Source organism: Scylla paramamosain, chromosome 3 (assembly GCF_035594125.1).
Source record: "Scylla paramamosain isolate STU-SP2022 chromosome 3, ASM3559412v1, whole genome shotgun sequence".
NCBI classification, from domain to species: Eukaryota; Metazoa; Arthropoda; class Malacostraca; order Decapoda; family Portunidae; genus Scylla; species Scylla paramamosain.
In genome coordinates, this window is record NC_087153.1 from 16,471,559 (window position 1) to 16,495,000 (window position 23,442).

The 23,442-nt window shown below is 39.2% G+C and overlaps 1 protein-coding gene across 8 annotated transcripts in view; it reads right to left on the reverse strand.

Annotated features, from left to right (window-relative positions):
- LOC135091530 (vascular endothelial growth factor receptor 2-like) overlaps positions 1 to 23,442 on the reverse strand; it is a 166,232-nt gene that overhangs the window by 136,675 nt on the left and 6,115 nt on the right. For 5 of the 8 annotated variants that reach the window (XM_063989285.1, XM_063989272.1, XM_063989278.1 and 2 more), the window contains exon 2: positions 15,231 to 15,316. The exons of 1 other annotated variant lie outside the window; for it this stretch is intronic. In XM_063989285.1, coding sequence (XP_063845355.1) covers positions 15,231 to 15,276 — 46 coding nt within the window. In that variant the 5' untranslated portion in view covers positions 15,277 to 15,316. Of the gene's footprint in view, positions 1 to 5,629; positions 5,789 to 6,259; positions 6,351 to 15,230; positions 15,317 to 23,442 lie in introns of those variants that run through there. 2 more of the 8 variants (XM_063989300.1, XM_063989309.1) reach the window with 2 other exon arrangements.

The window sequence follows — 23,442 nt, forward strand, 5'->3', positions numbered from 1 at the left end:
GGCCAAGAGCATTTGCCCAAGAAAATCTTCCAAATTATAATGGTTATTTACAGAATATTACTCAGCAGAGTGTTATACCTGCATTGATGGTCGATTAGACATCAAAATTATTCCTTCCTTGTATAGATTTTTTACCTTACAGACAGGACACTCATCCATTCCTGGACATCTGGACAGGACACTCATCCATTCCATTCAATAGAATGCTATACACAGTTATCCCAGTTTTGGCTGGGATGGCACAAGTAGCCCTTCAAATGTGGGATGCCTCAAATTGTGACACACCAGTTTTATCAACACTCTGAAGATAATGGAATTATTTCTCATTCTCAGCTTCATTTTACGCATCATCATTCAACAGGAAATCAACTGATATTGACATACCATGACATCACTACCTGCATAGATGGTGGTTATACAGTTGATGTGGTATTCTCTGACTACAATAAGGCCTTTCATGTCATTCACCATGACACCTTGATTCACAAACTTTATGCTCTTGGGATCTCTGGATCTTTTCAGTTGGTTGCTTGCAAGCAATCCTCCAAAATATGTTAATGAGAGTTAATGTCTGGTACTGAGAGCTATGCATGTCCTGTACTAAGTGAGGTACCCCAGGGCTCAGTGCTGGATCCTATCCTTTTACTAATTTATACTAATCAGGTTGTATACTCATACAGAAAACTATCTTCAGGATTTTCACACGGCCATTTAGACACGACCAACGATGATATTTGTAAAACAGTGTAGGACCCTCAGAAATGTGGTAGGCTTGCTAATCCAGTACCACATGATGCATCAAACAGTTTATGTAATGATCAAATTTTTTCATACTGGTATAGATAGCATTTACTAATTCATAGCTGTGGATAACCACCCAAGGACAACTAAAGGAAAGCTACCTTCTTTATTAACACATACATCTCCATGCACAAGTACCAACTCCTCCAAGATATCCTGTATTGTTACTTTTCACATCCATAGCTCACCAGAATAATGATAGTTTTCTGAACAAGTTTACATGACTGATCTGGTGGATGTGAAATATATGCTGATGATTTGAAGCTCTACTTATACTCGTATGTTAACCATCATCATATTTCTTCAGCATTTGTGATACAGCCCAACTTCAGCATAATATTAACTTGACTTGTAGTAGATCTGAATCTTGGAGATTGAAATTTAACATTGACAAATATGCTGTTTTCCATTTCCATCACTCTTATGTGGACTAGATTCTTCTTGGGCCACACTCATCTTATTACATTAACAATATTCCAATCAAAATCATGAAGTCTGATGATGATCTTGGTATTACGGTTAATCTCTCCTTGAAATTTCACCAACATAACAGACATAACTAATAATGCAGGTGGCTCAGCAACAAATATATTAAGTCAACCATAAACAGATCACCAAGATTATGAAGGCTTTTTCTTTATATTTCTCACATCAGACCATAGCTCTTGCATATGTCTCATGTGCGTGGTCCTTGGGATATGCTGGGGACCTCACACTTCTGGAACCTGTTCAAAGGAGGTGGAACAAGAACATTTCTGACTTGGAATATCTTTCCTATTCAGATTGACATCCTGATTTGTACTACTCTGTTCAAGGGCAACTAATAAGTGCTGATCTAGAAAAATACTGGAAAATATTTCATGGTCTCTCAGCTATCAATGTGCCTGATATATTTCATCTGGCTCCAGTGGTTGGTAACAGGGGTCACTCATTAAAGATCTTCCTACCTCATAGCTGTTTGGATTGCAAAAAAGGGATTCTTCAGTGTAAGATGCATTTCAATTTGGAATTCCTTGTCAGCTGACACTGTTGAAGATGTCAGTCTATGTTCCATTAAAAGGTTGTTGCATAATACCAAGATTTTGTATGAATATATTCATTAGGATGCATGTACATTGATATGTTACAAGCCATTGATATGTTACAAAGCCAAAAACTCCTTCATTAACAGAAAGTGTCAAAACCTTTCAAGATCTAACTCCCCTCATGACTTCTGGCATCTAGCCAAAAATATCTCCAATAACTTTGTTTCTTCTTCTTTCCCTCCTTTATTTCAACCAGATGACACCACTGCTATCACATCTATTTCTAAAGCTGAACTCTTCACTCAAACCTTTGCTAAAAACTCTATCTTGAACAATTCTGGGCTTGTTCCTCCCTCTCCTCCACCCTCTGACCACTTCATGCCACCTATTAAAATTCCTCGCAATGATGTTTTCCATGCCCTTGCTGGCCTAAACCCTCGGAAGGCTTATGGACCTGATCGGGTCCCTCCTATTGTTCTCCGAAACTGTGCCTTCATGCTTGCACCTTGCCTAGTCGAACTTTTTCAGCTCTGTCAACATCTACCTTTCCTTCTTGCTGGAAGTTTGTCTACATTCAACCTGTTCCTAAAAAGGGTGACTGTTCTAATCCCTCAAACTACCCTCCTATTGCTTTAATTTCCTGCCTAACTAAAGTTTTTTAATCTATCCTCAACAGGAAGATTCTTAAACACTTATCACTTCACAACCTTCTATCTGATCGCCAGTACAGGTTCCGTCAAGGCCACTCTACTGGTGATCTTCTGGCTTTTCTTACTGAGTCTTAGTCATCCTCTTTTAGAGATTTTAGTTAAACTTTTGCTGTTGCCTTAGACATATCAAAAGCTTTTGACAGAGTCTGGCACAAAGCTTTGATTTCCAAACTACCCTCCTACGGCTTCTATCCTTCTCTCTATAACTTCATCTCGTTTCCTTTCTGACTGTTCTATTGCTGCTGTGGTAGACGGTCACTGTTCTTCTCTTAAATCTATTAACAGTGGTGTTCCTCAGGGTTCTGTCCTGTCACCCACTCTCTTCTTATTATTCATTAATGATCTTCTAAACCAAACTTCTTGTCCTATCCACTCCTACGCTGATGATACCACCCTGCACTTTGCCACGTCTTTTCATAGACATCCAGCCCTTCAGGAGGTAAACATTTCACGCAGGGAAGCCACAGAACACTTGACTTCTGATCTTTCTAAAATTTTTGATTGGGGCAGAGCAAACTTGGTATTGTTTAGTGCCTCAAAAACTCAATTCCTCCATCTATCAACTCGACACAACCTTCTAGACAACTATCCCCTCTTCTTCAATGACACTCAACTGTTCTCCTCTTCTACACTGAACATCCTCGGTCTGTACTTTACTTATAATCTGAACTGGAAACTTCAAATCTTATCTCTAGCTAAAACAGCTTCTATGAAGTTAGGCGTTCTGAGATGTCTCTGCCAGTTTCTCTCACCCCCCCTCCCAACTGCTTACTATGTACAAGAAGGGCCTTATCTGTCCATGTATGGAGTATGTTTCACATGTCTGGGGGGTTCCACTCATACTGCTTTTCTAGACAGGATGGAATGAAAGGCTTTTCGTCTCATCAGCTCCTCTCCTCTAACTGACTGTCTTCAGCCTCTCTCTCACCACTGCAATGTTGCATCTCTAGCTGTCTTCTACTGCTATTTTCATGCTAACTGCTCTTCTGATCTTGCTAACTGCATGCCTCCCCTCCTCCCGTGGCCTCGCTGCACAAGACTTTCTTCTTTCTCTCACCCCTATTCTGTCCACCTCTCTAACACAAGAGTTAACCAGTATTCTCAATCATTCATCCCTTTCTCTGGTAAACTCTGAAACTCCCTGCCTGCTTCTGTATTTCCATCTTCCTATGACTTGAATTCCTTCAAGAGGGAGGTTTTAAGACACTTATTCATCAATTTTTTACTACTGCTTTGACCCTTTTATGGGACTGGCATTTCAGTGGGCATTTTTTATTGGATTTTTGTTGCCCTTGGCTAGTGTCCTTCCTACATAAAAAAAAAAAAAAGCACCATTATAGCTGCAGTAAAATCTTCACAAACTGAACAATATGGGGCAAGGTTGCCAGCGGTTTATCCAAAAGTTTAGTTTTATCCGACAATACACATTTTGGCTGGTTTCTATGTGTATTTTTATTGTACATTTATTGTTATTTACAGCATTATTTTTTTTGGCTGTTATAACCCCCAAGATAGATATTAACAACATATTTTGTTATTACCCACTGTAAACAACGCACTAACTGGTCACTTAAGAGTTCACTTAACATTACGGAACTACACACTTAGTGTTCACTTAAGAGCTCACTTAATTGTGCACAACACACTAGTCACATAAGAGTTAACATAACATTATGCACTGTACTACTGATGTGCTTTTGCTTGTCACTCAGAGTCTGAGCCAAAGATGTTGGCTGCTGACTAGTGTGATTGGAGATGGAGTGGAGCTGGGCAGACTGGCTCAAGAGGTTGATAAGGGTGTTCAGGTTATCTGATATCTGGATTGCTCAGATTCGGTTTAGGGAGGTTTTACTGTACATGACTTCCAGTTCTATTCAACCTATTGTCCATCTAAATGTTTGTTTTTGCTTGTGGAACTGGTATACCCCATGGTTCTGGGCACTCCTGTATTTGAGTTTTGTGTCCTTGCTAGCTGGTCTAGTTTTGACCAAGGGGAGCCAACCAGGTAAGAGCAAGCTTGGGGACCAATGGGAATGCTGGGTTTTTAGGTGGGAAAGCCAAAGTAAGAAAAATTTATCATTCCAAAAATGCCTACAGGATTTTTTCAAATTCATAATCCCTAAATACATACAAAATGTCTCTAAATTACAACTCATTTTATTACTTTATGTAAGCTAACAGGGGGAAAACTTTCCTAGGGAGGATGGAAATGTCCCCACAGGTTACTGACCTGGGGGCTGCATGCCCCTTGGACCCCCTGGAAGGGTTACTAGTCTATATTTTATTGTTGTTTCAACCAATACACTGTACATAACTATAGTCCACAGGATCTACATCTCACTGATTGGAGCATTTCTAGCCCCATTTTATCCAGCCAGAAATTAACAATGTTTACCTTATGGGGGGGGCCAGGGGGGGTCAAAGCTCCCTCAGGTTAGGTTACAAAATGTCAGGTTAGGTTAGTTTATCTTATGGCGGGGGACCAGGGCCTTGTTAGGAAGTAACGAAATGTTAGGTTAGCTTATCTTATGGGGGGTCCCGTAGGTTAAGGGGTGGGAGCAGTCGATGGGGGAGTACTGGTTACAACTGTAAATTCACCCTAATCTAATCTAAACTCACCCTAACCTAACCGAAGCTATTGGGAGGAGGGGGGGGCTGGAGCTCCCTTGGATCCCTCCACAAGGGTTACTAATCTAAGCTTGCCTAACTGGGTAGCTGCGTCCCCTCATGAAGCCCCTCCGATGGATGACAAATCAAACCTCACTTAACCTAACCTAACCAGGGAGCTGCGCCCCCCCTGAACTTCCCCGAACAGTTACTGATCTGACCTCACCTAACTACCCTTCCCCCCGACACACCCAACGGATTACTAATCTTACCTAACCTCACCTAACCTGGCCGGGGGGGGGGGGGGTGGCCCTCATCGACATCCCAACACCAAAGGGTTACTAATGTAATCTCACGAAAAAAAAAAAAAAATACTCGCAAGAAAGTAACTACAAAATACCGAGAGAGCTTCCATGTAATAGGTTAGTCTGGTGAGGGAAAATTAGAAATCCTGTCTGGCTGGTGGGTGTGTGAGTGTTCTCTTACCAGGTGAGCTGCCCAGGCCCCAAATGAGGGTAATAGGCTAAGAAAGCCACACCATGCTGATGCGTCAGTCCTTACATACACAAGTACTCCCGAGATACATCAATACACAACACAGGTCGCAGTCTGAACAATTCATGATGGCGTTCACTAAAGAGAGAAAAGTAATTCGATGTCAATGTGGCACGCTACCAGCCACGAGGTGGTGAATAATGTCTTGCTTCCCTCATTGTTTGTGTGTCTCACTGTTTCTCTTTCTTAGAGTGCAGAAATACAGAAGGAAAAACAAAAAAAAAAAAAAAACTGTGTTAAGAATTCTGCTAGTTATATAGTAAATCTTGTTTCCTTGCAGCTCTCAAAACTCTCGTAACACAACACTTCAGTGTAGTCAAGTGGTACACACCGATGAAGATATAATACCAATTTACCAAACCTCCGTTCCTTCGCGGAGCAATAAAAGATAAACGTAGTGCCTCAATATACGACAACCACAAGTGTTATAAATTTAGAACATGAAGAAATGTAAGAAATAAAGTGAATAAAGACAATATAATTCGAAGTTGTAGTAGCATAATCACGTTGATAGAAATAACATAATGTAGGAAACTACATTACTTGGCTCAGGATCTTCACCTCTAGGTATGTGATGGCTGAGGCTCAGTTTGCAAGAGTAGTGGTGGGTAGGGCTCGGGAACTTGAGAACTCACGGTTCCGAGTCCAGAGGCTGCCGGATATATATATATATATATATATATATATATATATATATATATATATATATATATATATATATATATATATATATATATATATATATATATATATATATAATATAATATATATAATATAATATATATAATACAATATATATATAATATAATATATATATAATATATATATATATATATATATATATATATATATATATATATATATATATATATATATATATATATATATATATATATATATATATATATATATATATATATATATATATATATATATATATATATATATATATATATATATAATATATATATATATATATATATATATATATATATATATATATATATATATATATATATATATATATATATATATATATATATATATATATATATATATATATATATATATATATATATATATATATATATATATATATATATATATATATATATATATATATATATATATATATATATATTTTTTTTTTTTTTTTTTTTTTTTTTTATGTAGGAAGGATACTGGCCAAGGGCAACAAAAATCTAATTAAAAAAAATGCCCACTGAAATGCCAGTCCCTTAAAAGGGTCAAAGCAGTGGTCAAAAATTGGTGGATAAGTGTCTTGAAACCTCCCTCTTGAAGGAATTCAAGTCATAGGAAGGTGGAAATACAGAAGCAGGCAAGGAGTTCCAGAGTTTACCAGAGAAAGGGATGAATGATTGAGAATACTGGTTAACTCTTGCGTTAGAGAGGTGGACAGAATAGGGGTGAGAGAAAGAAGAAAGTCTTGTGCAGCGAGGCCGCGGAAGGAGGGGAGGCATGCAGTTAGCAAGATCAGAAGAGCAGTTGGCATGAAAATAGCGGTAGAAGACAGCTAGATATGCAACATTGCGGCGGTGAGAGAGGGGCTGAAGACAGTCAGTTAGAGGAGAGGAGTTGATGAGACGAAAAGCTTTTGATTCCACCCTGTCTAGAAGAGCAGTATGAGTGGAACCCCCCCAGACATGTGAAGCATACTCCATACATGGACGGATAAGGCCCTTGTACAGAGTTAGCAGCTGGGGGGGTGAGAAAAACTGGCGGAGACGTCTCAGAACACCTAACTTCATAGAAGCTGTTTTAGCTAGAGATGAGATGTGAAGTTTCCAGTTCAGATTATAAGTAAAGGACAGACCGAGGATGTTCAGTGTAGAAGAGGGGGACAGTTGAGTGTCATTGAAGAAGAGGGGATAGTTGTCTGGAAGATTGTGTCGAGTTGATAGATGGAGGAATTGAGTTTTTGAGGCATTGAACAATACCAAGTTTGCCCTGCCCCAATCAGAAATTTTAGAAAGATCAGAAGTCAGGCGTTCTGTGGCTTCCCTGCGTGATATGTTTACCTCCTGAAGGGTTGGACGTCTATGAAAAGACGTGGAAAAGTGCAGGGTGGTATCATCAGCATAGGAGTGGATAGGACAAGAAGTTTGATTTAGAAGATCATTAATGAATAATAAGAAGAGAGTGGGTGACAGGACAGAACCCTGAGGAACACCACTGTTAATAGATTTAGGAGAAGAACAGTGACCGTCTACCACAGCAGCAATAGAACGGTCAGAAAGGAAACTTGAGATGAAGTTACAGAGAGAAGGATAGAAACCGTAGGAGGGTAGTTTGGAAATCAAAGCTTTGTGCCAGACTCTATCAAAAGCTTTTGATATGTCCAAGGCAACAGCAAAAGTTTCACCAAAGTCTCTAAAAGAGGATGACCAAGACTCAGTAAGGAAAGCCAGAAGATCACCAGTAGAGCGGCCTTGACGGAACCCATAATGGCGATCAGATAGAAGGTTGTGAAGTGATAGATGTTTAAGAATCTTCCTGTTGAGGATAGATTCAAAAACTTTAGATAAACAGGAAATTAAAGCAATAGGACGGTAGTTTGAGGGATTAGAGCGGTCACCCTTTTTAGGAACAGGTTGAATGTAGGCAAACTTCCAGCAAGAAGGAAAGGTAGATGTTGACAGACAGAGCTGAAAGAGTTTGACTAGGCAAGGTGCAAGCACGGAGGCACAGTTTCGGAGAACAATAGGAGGGACCCCATCAGGTCCATAAGCCTTCCGAGGGTTTACGCCAGCGAGGGCATGGAAAACATCATTACGAAGAATTTTAATACGTGGCATGAAGTAGTCAGAGGGTGGAGGAGAGGGAGGAACAAGCCCAGAATCGTCCAAGGTAGAATTTTTAGCAAAGGTTTGAGCAAAGAGTTCAGCTTTAGAAATAGATGTGATAGCAGTGGTGCCATCTGGTTGAAGTAGAGGAGGGAAAGAAGAAGAAGCAAAGTTATTGGAGATATTTTTGGCTAGATGCCAGAAATCACGAGGGGAGTTAGATCTTGAAAGGTTTTGACATTTTCTGTTAATGAAGGAGTTTTTGGCTAGTTGGAGAACAGACTTGGCATGGTTCCGGGCAGAAATATAAAGTGCATGAGATTCTGGTGAAGGAAGGCTTAAGTACCTTTTGTGGGCCACCTCTCTATCATGTATAGCACGAGAACAAGCTGCGTTAAACCAAGGTTTAGAAGGTTTAGGACGAGAAAAAGAGTGAGGAATGTACGCCTCCATGCCAGACACTATCACCTCTGTTATGCGCTCAGCACACAAAGACGGGTCTCTGACACGAAAGCAGTAGTTATTCCAAGGAAAATCAGCAAAATACCGCCTCAGGTCCCCCCAACTAGCAGAGGCAAAACGCCAGAGGCACCTTCGCTTAGGGGGATCCTGAGGAGGGATTGGAGTGATAGGACAAGATAAAGATATGAGATTGTGATCGGAGGAGCCCAACGGAGAAGAAAGGGTGACAGCATAAGCAGAAGGATTAGAGGTCAGGAAGAGGTCAAGAATGTTGGGCGTATCCCCAAGACGGTCAGGAATACGAATAGGGTGTTGCACCAATTGCTCTAGGTCATGGAGGATAGCAAAGTTGTAGGCTAGTTCACCAGGATGGTCAGTGAAGGGAGAGGAAAGCCAAAGCTGGTGGTGAACATTGAAGTCTCCAAGAATGGAGATCTCTGCAAAAGGGAAGAGGGTCAGAATGTGCTCCACTTTGGAAGTTAAGTAGTCAAAGAATTTCTTATAGTCAGAGGAGTTAGGAGAGAGGTATACAGCACAGATAAATTTAGTATATATATATATATATATATATATATATATATATATATATATATATATATATATATATATATATATATATATATATATATATATATATATATATATATATATATATATATATATATATATATATATATATATATATATATATATATATATATATATATATATATATATATATATATATATATATCCTTTGATATATTTAATACTGATATAGAAGATTGCTTCCTTATCACAGATTCAATATCAGAGAAAAGAAAATCCTTATACTTTAAATAAAGTATCCAGTGAATGAATAAATATTTCCGTATCACATTCAGTATCACAGAAAAGAATATCCTTATGCTTTATAAAGTAATAATTAATAAGTAAATAGATAAATGTTTCTTCATCACAGGCTGAATATCACAGGCAGTAAGTTTCCTTTGGATACAAAATATACATGCATTTGTCCTTGTTTTATGATACAACATTTCACAAATATTTATTTATTTATTGATTTATTCATGTTTATATTTTCTTCCTTAAGGCTACTTTGCCTATGGGAGATTAATTCACCTACTTTAGAAAAAAAAGTCATCCCGATGGAACGGAAGATGCAGGTGTATACATACCTCCTTGCCAGCTCTTTTAACTTTGGGAAGAGGGTTGCGTGTTCTTTCCACCATCCTAGAGGATCTTCACCTCTAGGTATGTGAGGTTCTTCAAGGTATTTTCTCATTTCAATGTGTGGGCCTGTCGATGGCTGTGAAGATACCTGGACCTTTTTTTTTTTTTTTTTTTTCAATTTTAGCATCGAACCTGCTCCAAAGGGATTTCTTTTTCTGATGAGTCATGGTTGTTGGAGGTGGCTTCGCTGAGGCGTGTGATGTGCTTGCAGCACTTGGATTCTCATCTGACTCAGCGTTCCTCCATCAGTTTGACGTTGGAGCTTTCTGAGAATGGCACATTTTTGAATCGTGGATCTAAAAGGGTAGCTACTACAAGAAAGCTCCTCCTACCGCACCGAATCTTCGCTCCATCTGCCTTTGGAGTTGCCTGCCAATAACATCGACTGTAAGTCACCTGGGGTTCCATGGCATCAGCTGAATTCATGAATTCTTGGATTCCCCTCACCATCGGTATTACTTTAGAGAGAGAGAGAGATCATCTTTTCTGATGACATTTCTTTTGTTGCCTTCTCAAATGGCTCCAGAAGGCTGATTGTGCTATAGAGGAGTGCAAGCTCCTCGTCCTTGAGGCACATGTTCTTCCTCAGTAGGCACAGTGTAGTGGTGACAAATTCGTGTTCCTCATTATATCTTTTCATCATGTAGTATGTAGAATTCCATCTGGTTTCTACATCTTGAATCAGCTTTTTAGCAGGTTGATTGTGTTGCTCCTGCAGATGGATAAGCTTATCAGAGGCCCTCACACTGTGGTGGAAGAAATTTACAATGGCCTTGATTTTTTCTCTGAGTTTTTGGACATCCTCGGTGTTTTTAAATGAGTCTTGGACAACAAGATTTTGAGTATGAGCAAAGCACGGGATTTATCGCAGATTCATAATTTTTATTGCTGCAGTCATATTAGCAGCATTATCAGTCACAATGGAACATATTTCATCTAATATGTTCCATTTGTTGCAAATGAGTCTTAGCTCCTCTGCAATATTTTCTGATGTGTGGGACTGAACCATACATACAGTATCTAACACAGCAGACTTTAGAGTCCACTGTGAAAAAGTGTAGTGAGCTGTCACTGTCAGGAATCCTTTTGTCTGACGGGATGTCCATATGTCAGTAGTCAGTGAGATGTATTTCGCCATCTCTAGTTTTTTTCGAACTCTTTCTACCTCTCGGTTGTAAGCAGAGGGCAAAAGAGTTCTACCTATCTCTCTGCGACTAGGCAATTCGCACTAAGGGTTAAGTCCATGAACTAGATTCCTGAACCCTTTGTCTTACACAACAGATAGTGGTTGCAGGTCTTCCACTATCATTCTGACTACCAGCTCGTCAAGTTCCTTCTTATTGCCCGAGTCATTTTTATGGGGCTGAGCCCTTGTGATTGTCTCCATTAGAGTGGGCTGAGCTGAAGTAGACGACCTGGCAGCCTTTTAAGACACGTCACATTCACTGTCCTCCTTTAACTCAACATATTCTATAGGATGTCTCGTGCGGAGATGTTTCAACATGCTGGAAGTACCACCACAAAACTTTAGCGCATCTTTGCACACCAAGCATGTGACAGCGGCAGATGTCTGCTCCATATAGCTCCACACAGGAGCAATTCTATTTCTCTTGGGTGCCATGGCTGACAAACACAAAGCTAATTTTGTCACGTTGTTTGCTTGAAAAAAAAGTTACGTTACCGCGCAAGTTTGGTGAGTACGTGAGTTGTATACCTTTAACTCTGTGCGCTTGAAAAAAAAAAAAAAATAGATTATGAAATTTGGATATATGATAATCTGAGAAAGGAAGAGTTGCAGTACAAGTAAATAATGAGTAAGTTTATATGCATCGGGAAAAAGAGAGTAAATTTATTTGTGGAGGCAACGGCCACGGGTTTCCTCTCTGGAGCGGTTTAGCCTCTTATAAGTTGCATGCGAGATGGGCAACCATTACTATATACCTAGTTGTGATGTCACCAGACACCTACCAAAGAACACGCAAAAAAGAAAAAAAAAAAAAATCTTATGGCAACACTAAAGAGGTGCTGCTATTGGTCAGCTTGAGCGAAATTTCTCTTTGACTTTCATGCAATTTCTTTGATATTCGTGCAGGGATGCGATTCATGCAATTTCAGTACGTTCTAGTTCATTTCAGCAATACTTTATCAAACGTATTTTGTTTCATAATTACTTTTAAAACATATTCTCTAATGTTTGATATATTGAGGCGCTGTACAAATTAAACATCGCTTGGACTCGTTAGGACTCTGTTCCCAGACTTTGGATTCGGTTCCTAGTCGGTCGCGGCGCAATCGACGGACTCGGTTCCGGACTCGGTTCCCGCCCAGCCCTACAAGAGAGTGGTGGTGAATATTAGTGCTGGGCAGGTACCGGTGATTCCAGTGCCGGGGGAATCGGTCCAAAAAAGCCATTACCGGTAGTACTGGTACTGTACCGGTAAATAATAAAGCGACCGAGGGGATGCCCACAGTATTCATGACGGAGGAAAGTCGGTGAATCGTGATGTACTACCTGGAATAGGTCGGGCAACTGCATGGAGGCTGGTCAGGAGAGACCACCAGGTTTGCAGTCGGCAGGTGTTTTACCTTAAATATTTATGCAAAAAAATTAGAGCCAATTTAAATATTTTAATAAAAACAAATTATATAGTTTCCCCCTTGAATATTTATGTAAAAACAAATTACGGGGCCAATTTATATATTCACGTAAAAAAAAGAAAAAAAAACAATAATAATAGTTGTTCCCTCTTAAAAGCAGTGGTAAATGACAGCAAACAAGTCGTACCGGTATACACAGTATAGTGGTAAAGGTAGTACAGACGGTACTGACGGTGTTAACAGGACTGACGGTACTAGCAGCAATTCCCGGCTGCTTGCAGCCGGGAATTGCTGAATTGCCGGAGCAGCCAGAAAACCGCTTTGTTGGTCTGATCGGCTGCCATCCCGGCAATTTTCCATGGTCAAATGAGAACAAATATCAATATAAAATTGAAAATAGGAGGAATATTGTTGGAAGGTTTTAGTAATAACCACTGACTGTACCATTATATACAATAAATAAATAAAATATTTAAATTTATTTATAGAAATCTGGAAGATACATGCGGAATTGGTTTGTTTGCATTGTCACTGAGGAAGTAAGCGGCCCAGCGTGTGTGTACCAGAAGGCATCATGAGCACCACAGACTGCAAGGCTATATAGACGAAGAACAAGTCCACGATTATTTCTTCTTTTGCATTTTTCTTCAAGCACAACAAAATTGCAATTACAGCAACCAGCTCGAAGGAGGAGGACTCAATCTTGATGGTTTATTTTTAGATGCAGCCGGCTAGCGGGCTAACGGCTGCTCTCCACCGTGTGAATGCTTTCGGTGAAACCTGCCGGCTGCTCCGGGTGGCTGCAAGCAGAAGGTTGGAAAAACAGCCCCGTGTAAACCCGCCTGTACTTACGGTCTTGACGGGACTGGCGGTACTGTGCTACTGAGCAGTGGTTCAGTGAAGCCAGTTGTCTTGCATCCTAGCCATGCCGCCAGGCCCAGCGTGGGAAGCGGTACCGGTACCTTTACGAAAATTTTTACCAGGACAGCACCGTTAAGCTTGTTACTGGTAGTACCGGTAATGGTACTGGTACTTGCCCACCCCTAATGAATACACTGGTTATGGACTTCGATTCTGGAAGACACCTTCATTTTTTATTGAATTATTGTGGACTTCGTAAAGGCGAGTGCTCACTAAAACCTTCACATATGGTATGTTATGTATACAGTAGTGCCAAAATATACAGATTGGCATAGAGCAGTGATTGTAAAGACTAAGAAGAACATTCACAATAAAGCAGCTTAATTCACACAATGCAATAAATCTTAGAAATATATTATGAATAATACGTACATTAGTCCCTCAAATATCCATTCTAATTTGTCCACATGTCCAGAAATTGCATCTATTCGGGCATTCCACGTCCCGTTACTTTTCATTACCAGACACTGGTACGGAAAATGGCATTGTACGTGTATAGTATTGCCTACTCACCTGCTTTACTCTACTGGTTAGCTACCCTTGGCGCACAGATTTTACACTAGTAAGTAAGTTAGCTTGGATCCTGTGGGTTCACCAGTCACCAAAATAGTATGTACACTTAAAAAAAAAAAAAAAGAAAAGAAAAAAAAAACATCTGCCACCGATTCCAGTACGATCTCAAGTTGCGTGTCCACAAAGCTGCCTCCAGACAAAGGGCTGGTTGATTTTTGCAGGCAATATGTATAAGGACTGGATCCCTGAGTAGTGTATACACGTGCTTTTCTCCGACGAAAGCACCTTCAAGTGCGTGAGAATGACCTTTGACCCCTGTTACACAGTAAAAACCATGAAACCCACAGCTTCCTAAATGGTATGGGGTGCTTCCAGTGGTGAGCTTAGTACAGATGACTTGTTTCTCTTGCCAGCCAACAATACAATGGATGGGAAGATCTATTTGGACGTACTGAAGGATAATTTTCACAGCTTTTTCGATCTGTATCAATCCAACAGTGTTTTGCTCTATGACGGAGCACCCCCCCCCCACATGTGTAGTGACGTGAAAAATAGACTTAATGAAAATAATATGCCTGTGATTAAGTGCCCTGGAAATTCCCCTGAATGCAATTGAAAACGCATGGTCATACATTAAGAATGTTCTGAAGAAAAAAGACACTAGTTCTGTGCCACGTGTCATAGGCACCATCAAAGCAACTTTGGCACCAAATCGACCACAGCTATTTTTATAAGCTGGCTTAAAGTATGCCCCGACGCATTCAAGCACACACACACACATAGACACACGTGTGTGTGTGTGTGTGTGTGTGCGTGCGTGTGTGTGTGTGTGTGTGTGTGTGTGTGTGTGTGTGTGTGTGTGTGTGTGTGTGTGTGTGTGTGTGTGTGTGTGTGTGTGTGTGTGTGTGTGTGTGTGTGTGTGTGTGTGTGTGTGTGTGTGTGTGTGTGTGTGTGTGTGTGTGTGTGTGTGTAATATCAATATGTCTTAATATAAGTAAACGAATTTCCATCAACTGCCTTACCTTTGCAAAACAGCAGTAGCAGGGGGAAAAGAAGCTTTATCTTCATTGTCGTAAGTCCCACACAACGTCATTAGCATGAAACCAGGCTGGTAAGAACAAAAACAAGAAAACAGTAGGTAAAGGTTGAGAATGACCAAACCAAGAACTTTCTACAATTTAAGTATGAATGAATAATCACTTGAACAAATAAATTAGTAGATACACAAAGTAATCAACTGTATGACGCTACCAAGTGAGAAAAACTAAATTTTCAAGATGGTGGTCGCGGGGTTCAGAATTCTTGCTGAGTTATTAGCCATTAATTCAGTGGTTCTTAACTGGTGATCTATAAACGGTAACTTTTTGGGTGATCCACAGTACGTAAACCGTATTTGTTGATAAACTTGAAATGAGTACTCAAAGTAGCACATTCAGGCTATGGAAAATTCAGAATGGTATTATCAAGGTAAATAACTGGCTATTGATTTCATTATATTATTTCTATTGAAGAAATCCATTATCAATCTTTAAGTTGTAGCTGCTAAGAAGTACTTCAAGTTATTTCAAAATCGACCCTAAAATTAATGTTCAAAATTCATGCTGCTATACGTGTCACAGTGACGAGCCATACTGTTGATTCCTGTCAGCTGCCGCATGGCTACACGATAGCACTGTTGTAAAGTGTTGTGGCCAGTAACCACCAAACTGCTGAGCTGATTGGTTAGATTTTCATGTCTGTTGCACATGAAGTTGAAGCAGAGGAATCGGCTTGCAGTGGAGACCATTACTCGTTGCAAATTATCATTTCATTCCTTACAAGGGAAGTCCATTGTATTTGTTGATAAACTTGAAATGAATGTACAACATCTTAAATTCATGTTCCACTCCTGACATTGAAAAGCCTGTCAGAAGAGAATCCAAAAGTCATTTTTTTTTTTTTTATGTAGGAGGGAAACCGGCAGAGAGCAACATAAATCTGATAAAAAAAAAAAAATAAATAAATAAATAAAGCCCACTGAGATGCCGGTTCTCGAATAGGTTCCGAAGCGGTAGTCAAAAATTGAAGGATAAGTGTCTTGAAAGCTCCCTCTTGAAGGAGTTCATGTCATAGGAAGGTGGAAATATAGAGCCAGGCAGGGAGTTCCAGAGTTTACCAGAGAAAGGGATGAATGATTGAGAATACTGGTTAACTGTTGCATTAGAGAGGTGGACAGAATAGGGGTGAGAGAAAGAAGAAAGTCTTGTGCGGCGAGGCCGCGGGAGAAAGGAAAAAATAATCCATCAGTTTTGAAAAGGAATTGTTTGAAAGTTGTATACCCTGGCATTACGTCAAAATTTTGTTTGTTAGAGATTTATTTCGTGGAAGGATGTTAAAAAAGTATTCGTAATTTCGTAAGTTTGTAAGAAGTACGGTATTTTGGTAAACATCGCCCAGACCATAGTCATACCTCCCTGAGACACGCCTTGGACTTACGCTACCGCATTGAGACTAACAAAACACAAGAAGTCAATTTAAGAGAAGAAAAGTCAAGTAACGCTGTGGCAAGAAACAAACAGGAGCCAAAGCAAGACTGTCCACGAGGCGCCTGATGGTCCGGTCGCCACCAATCCATCTGCATAACAGTTCACCTATCTACCCACTCACACATCTACCGCTCGCTCATTCATCCATTCACCCACTCCACACACCAATTTATCCACGCACTCATCTATACATCCATGAACCCACCCATTCACCTAGTAACACATCCATCCACTCACCCACTCAGAGAGAGAGAGAGAGAGAGAGAGAGAGAGAGAGAGAGAGAGAGAGAGAGAGAGAGAGAGAGAGAGATTGAAAACGTGGTGGACAAGTGGAGACAAGGAAGCGCACTGTGGGATAAAAAAAAGAAAAAAAAAAAAAATATATATATATATATATATATATATATATATATATATATATATATATATATATATATATATATATATATATATATATATATATATATATATATATATATATATATATATATATATATATATATATATATATATATATATATATATATATATATATATATATATATAAATTAATTAATTAATTAGTTACAAAAATAAAACGTCGTATATGTAAATTGTCATGAGAATTATCATAATATCAAGTTATAAATAAATTGTTATTGGTTCATATATATATATATATATATATATATATATATATATATATATATATATATATATATATATATATATATATATATATATATATATATATATATACACACACGTTTTGATGGCGATCTGGCAAACTGGGTCGTGTGACGCATAATCCTCCCGGTGCGGTGTTGTCGCCTCTACAACTATCAAACTGACCTCTGTTCGACCCATCCGTACCATTTCCTTTAATTATGCATGTTTGCACATTCTATCCAGTTTTCGTTCACTCACCTATATTGCTGCTACTGTCCGAAATCTGACTTGAAATAGCAGTAAAAACTATTTTCTTCTCACTTTAAAACTATTTTCTTCTCACTTTGAAAATACATATTTACTTTATCATAATACCCTTTGCTTGACTGTGTATATTTGTGTGATGATTTGGAGATGTTTCCATTGTGGTGGACCAAAGTGCTGCAGACCTGATCTCACGTGGTGCGGGTGTGGGCGGGGCATTGAGATGACAGCTGCACCTCATTCGACCTGGTTGTCCCTGGTAGCACCGCACAAGCGGGATGTCACGTTTTATATTAAGTTCTTTACATACACAAACAAGAAGGTATTCATAAAAAAAAAAAAAGCGATAGCTTTATGTTCAAATATAAGAATACCGATTATTATAGCATAATTTGGCTCCGCTGACGCACAGGCAAGCAATCGATGTTCTTCACTTTATTACAAATTCTGTAAATCGTAGACGAACCCTACAGAAATGTCCGATACAGCCACTTTACAGTACCAGAAGAGGAGGACATTGTAAAGTTTGTTCCAGATCTTTCACTTTTCGACTGATCTAAGTCATCTATAAGGCGTGGTCTTTTGGGTGTTTGGAGGAAGTACCTCACCGATGAAAACGTCTGGCAAAGCCAATTTATGATACCTGGGGACCTGCTAAACATTTTCGAGTTGGTTTCAGTTCTTTCACTTTTTGGCTGATCTAGATCAGCTACAGGGTGGAATCCTTTTGAGCATGTCTGGCAGGGGTACCCCAACGATGAAAATGTCTGGCAAAGCCAATGGGTAGTTTTCAGAACTAGTGGTTGTCACCAGGTGGCAGCACAGACACAAACACATACATACAAGCAATATCAGATATACCTACAGTGTTATTCTGTTTACATGAAGATGCAATGGGCTTATATAATATATTTTTCTACATAATCCCTTCTAAGTAGTAACACAAGTAAAATCAAACTCTTTTCATGAACAAATGTATATAAGTTGATTTTCTAGTGAATCGGCATTTAGATTTATTTGGTCATCTTAAGATTTCCAAATGAATACACTCTTGATTGGAAACGTCTTAATCTAGACGACAGTAAATATAAAGGCAACATGTCTGTGACAGTCAAAAGTCCAAATTACACAGATCTCCTTCCTAGTTTATGGAAACGGCAATTTTAATAAAAAAAAAAAAAAAAGGCAACTCGAGTATCCTGGTGATAGTAATGCTGTATCTCTAGCCAAAACAAACACCTGACTTGGCCGCGCTGGTTGAACTTAAGAAACACGTTGTTGGACAAGAAGTTGAATGTTGCTGCGGTGCCCATCTTCACTACGCCCTAAGCAATGGATTACGGTAGTTGGACACTACAGCAGCAGCAGGATCGCCTGAGAGATGTTTGTTTTGGTTCTCGATTAATTTGCTTTGTCGCTCGCTTCGTGCGAGGGATGCTAAAATCCCCACAAAAAAAAAAAAAAAAATAGATGTTACTGAGTAGGTTGTGTCATACTATATAGTACAGTGTGATTTTTTATTATTTTCATTGTCCAAATCAATAGTTTTTAAAATTGTAATATGCTTTATTTAAGATAATGCTAGCAGTTTACTCGATAATCAGACAAAAAAAATAATAATTTGACCACATTCTCTCAATATTATCCATATCGGATATTGAAAAATCGATACATCATTTCAATAGTATCATGATGATCAATGTTCTATGCATCTTTACGCACCTGGGATTTACTACAACAATATTTTAGCTCTCTTTCCTGCAGTTAGATGAGCAGCAACGACATCTAGCGGTTTAGTTCCGAAAGCTCCCCATTCATGATACCTCGGGTTATGCTGGACATTTTGTAATTAGTTCCATTTCTTTCGCACTCCAACTAATCTATGTCATTTTTTGACATAGCTCTGACAGGGATACCCCATCACCAAAATTGTCTGGCAATGGCCATTCTTGATATTTTGGCACAGATTTCGCATGCTACGTTTCTGAGCTGACCTAAACCATTTTTCCAGTTCCTTCTCATAGGTCCTACAGCAACACCCATCATCAGGTAACCGGCAGACTTTCATTTCAGTAACCACGGATATGCATACAGTAATTTAACGTATGGGAAAATTCTTCCGCTTTTCAGCTACCCTGACCCCTGCTGGCTCCCGGAATATAAACCTAGTTGCTCTAACTCGACACCTGCGTTGTCTATACACGTCCTTCTACACGACGGAATATATATATATATATATATATATATATATATATATATATATATATATATATATATATATATATATATATATATATATATATATATATATATATATATATATATATATATATATATATATATATATATATATATATATATATATATATATATATATATATATATATGTATAAAGTATAAAAGTATAAATAGATAAATAAATAAATGAATATATATATATATATATATATATATATATATATATATATATATATATATATATATATATATATATATATATATATATATATATATATATATATATATATATATATACATATATATATATATATATATACATATATATATATATATATATATATATATATATATATATATATATATATATATATATATATATATATATATATATATATATATATATACATATATATATATATATATATATATATATATATATATATATATATATATATATATATATATATATATATATATATATATATTCATTTATTTATTTATCTATTTATACTTGTATATACGAGTAAACACTGTGTGCAGTAGTTATGTACAATATTAGTACCGCAGGCGCGAGCGCGCGAGCACACACACACACACACACACACACACACACACACACACACACACACACACACACACACACGCGCGCGCGCGCGCGCGCGCGCACACACACACAAGGTATGAGTAACTTTAATACCTGCTGTCTCTCACAATCAGTTTCTGGTAAACATAGTAACGATTTACATCCTTCCACATTGTGTCTGCTCTCTCTCTCTCTCTCTCTCTCTCTCTCTCTCTCTCTCTCTCTCTCTCTCTCTCTCTCTTACTTAAAGAATCAGGTCATTATATACAGTATGACACACACACACACACACACACACACACACACACACACACACACACACACACACACACACACACACACACAAAAAAAAAAAAAAAAAAAAAAAAAAAAAAAAAAAAAAAAACGTGGCAGTATCTTGACATCCCCCTCAACTTTTTCTTCATTAACTTCTGCAACATTCGCGGTCTACGATCTAATTTTTAATCTGTAGAACACCACCTCTCCTCTTCTAAACCTCATCTTCTTTTCCTCACTGAAACTCAGGTGTCTGAGGCAACTGTCAGTAGCCCGTTTTCTGTTCCCTCCTACTTTCTCTATCCTCATTTTCAATCCAAAGCTGGATGTTGCATTTATGTGCGCAATGACTTAACCTGCTCTCGTGCCCACGCTCTTGAATCTTCCGAGTTTTCCACCATCTAGTTACGATTAAAGTGTTACTCTCAAACTAAATTTATCTGTGCTGTATACCTCTCACTTAACTCCTCTGACTATAAGAAATTCTTTGACTACTTAACTTCCAAAGTGGAGCACATTCTGACTCTTCCCTTTTGCAGAGATCTCCATTCTTGGAGACCTCAATGTCCACCACCAGCTTTGGGTTTCCTCTCCTTTCACTGACCATCCTGGTGAACTAGCCTTCACCTTTGCTATGCTCCACGACCTAGAGCAATTGGTGCAACACCCTACTCGTATTCCTGATGTTGGAGACACGCCCAACATTCTTGACCTTTTCCTGACCTCTAATCCTTCTGGTTATGCTGTCACCCTCTCTTCTCCGTTGGGCTCCTCCGATCACAATCTCATATCTTTATCTTGTCCTATTGCTCCAAACCCTCCTCAGGATCCCCCTAAGTGGAGGTGCCTCTGGCGTTTTGCCTTTGCTAGTTGGGGGGACTGAGGAGGTATTTTGCTAATTTTCCTTGGAATGACTACTGCTTCCGTGTCAGAGACTCGTCTTTGTGCCGAGCGCATAACAGAGGTGATAATGTCTGGCATGGAGGCGTACATTCCTCACTCTTTTCCTTGTCCTAAACCTTCTAAACCTTGGTTTAACACAGCTTGTTCTCGTGCTATACATGATAGAGAGGTGGCCCACAAAAGGTACTTAAGCCTTCCATCACCAGAATCTCATGCACTTTATATTTCTGCCCGGAACTATGCCAAGTCTTTTCTCCAACTAGCCAAAAACTCCTTCATTAATAGAAAGTGTCAAAATCTTGCAATATCTAACTGCCCTCGTGACTTCTGGCATCTAGCCAAAAATATCTCCAATAACTTTGTTTTTTCTTCTTTCCCTCCTCTACTTCAACCAGATGGCACCACTGCTATCACATCTATTTCTAAAGCTGGACTCTTCGCTCAAACCTTTGCTAAAATCTACCTTGGACGATTCTGTGCTTGTTCCTCCCTCTCCTCCACCCTCTGACTACTTCATGCTACCTATTAAAATTCTTCGCAATGATTTTTCCATGCCCTTGCTGGCCTAAACCCATCAACTCCTCTCCTCTAACTGACTGTCTTCAGCCTCTCTCTCTCATCGCCGCAATGTTGCATCTTTAGCTGTCTTCTACCGCTATTTTCATGCTAACTGCTCTTCTGATCTTGCAAACTGCATGCCTCCCCTCCTCCCGCGGCCTCGCTGCACAAGACTTTCTTCTTTCTCTCACCCCTATTCTGCCCACCTCTTTAATGCAAGAGTTAACCAGTATCCTCAATCATTCATCCCTTTCTCTGGTAAACTCTGGAACTCCCTGCCTGCTTCCGTATTTCCACCTTCCTATGACTTGAATTCCTTCAAGAGGAAGGTTTCAAGACACTTATCCTTTAATTTTTGACTACCGCTTTGGACCCTTTTCTGAGACTGGCATCTCAGTGGGCTTTTTTTTTTATTGGATTTTTGTTGCCCTTGGCCAATGTCACTCATACATAAAAAAAAAAAAAAGAGTTCTTATTTGTTCATGAATAGTACTGGAACTGCCCTGTGTTAGCCAGCCGGCCTTTTGTAGTCTTCTTACGTTCTTATGAGTGGATGGATGGATAGATGGGTGAGTGGGTGGTGGGTGGAGGTGTTGATGGGTGAATGAGTAGATATGTGTGTGTGTGTGTGTGTGTGTGGGGGGGGGGTGAGTTGGTGGAATGGTGGAATATAAAAGTGCATGGATGGATAAATGAATGTGTAGATATGTGTGTGGGTGAGTGCGTTGATGGGTCGGTGGATGTAGCTAACTGGATGAGTGTTTTGTTATGTGATTGGATGGGTGTGTGTGGGTGAGTCTGTGGGTGGCTGGGCGGATGATGAGTTTGATGTGGGTGAGTGGATGGTTGGGTTGGGGTAAATGATAAGGTTGAACTGGTATGTATAAATGAGTTGGTAGGTTGGTGGAGGATCAGTGGACACAGTAGATGGGTGAATGGATGGATTAGTGATGGGTGTGGATGGGTGAGTGTGGTGAGTGGATAGGTGTATGGCTAGGTGAGCGGATGGGTTTTTGTGGATGTGTCGGTGGGTGGATGGGTGGATATTGGTGGATGGGTCTGTATTGGGATGTGTGTATAACCGAAACATTAGTAATAGGTGGTGGGTGGTGAATGAGTGGATCTGGATGCGTGGGCGGGTGGCTAGATGTGAGTGGGTGGATGGATGGGTGAATGTAGTTGACTGGGTGGATGTGTGTGGCTGGCTGCATGTATGGGTGTTTGGATGGGTGTGAA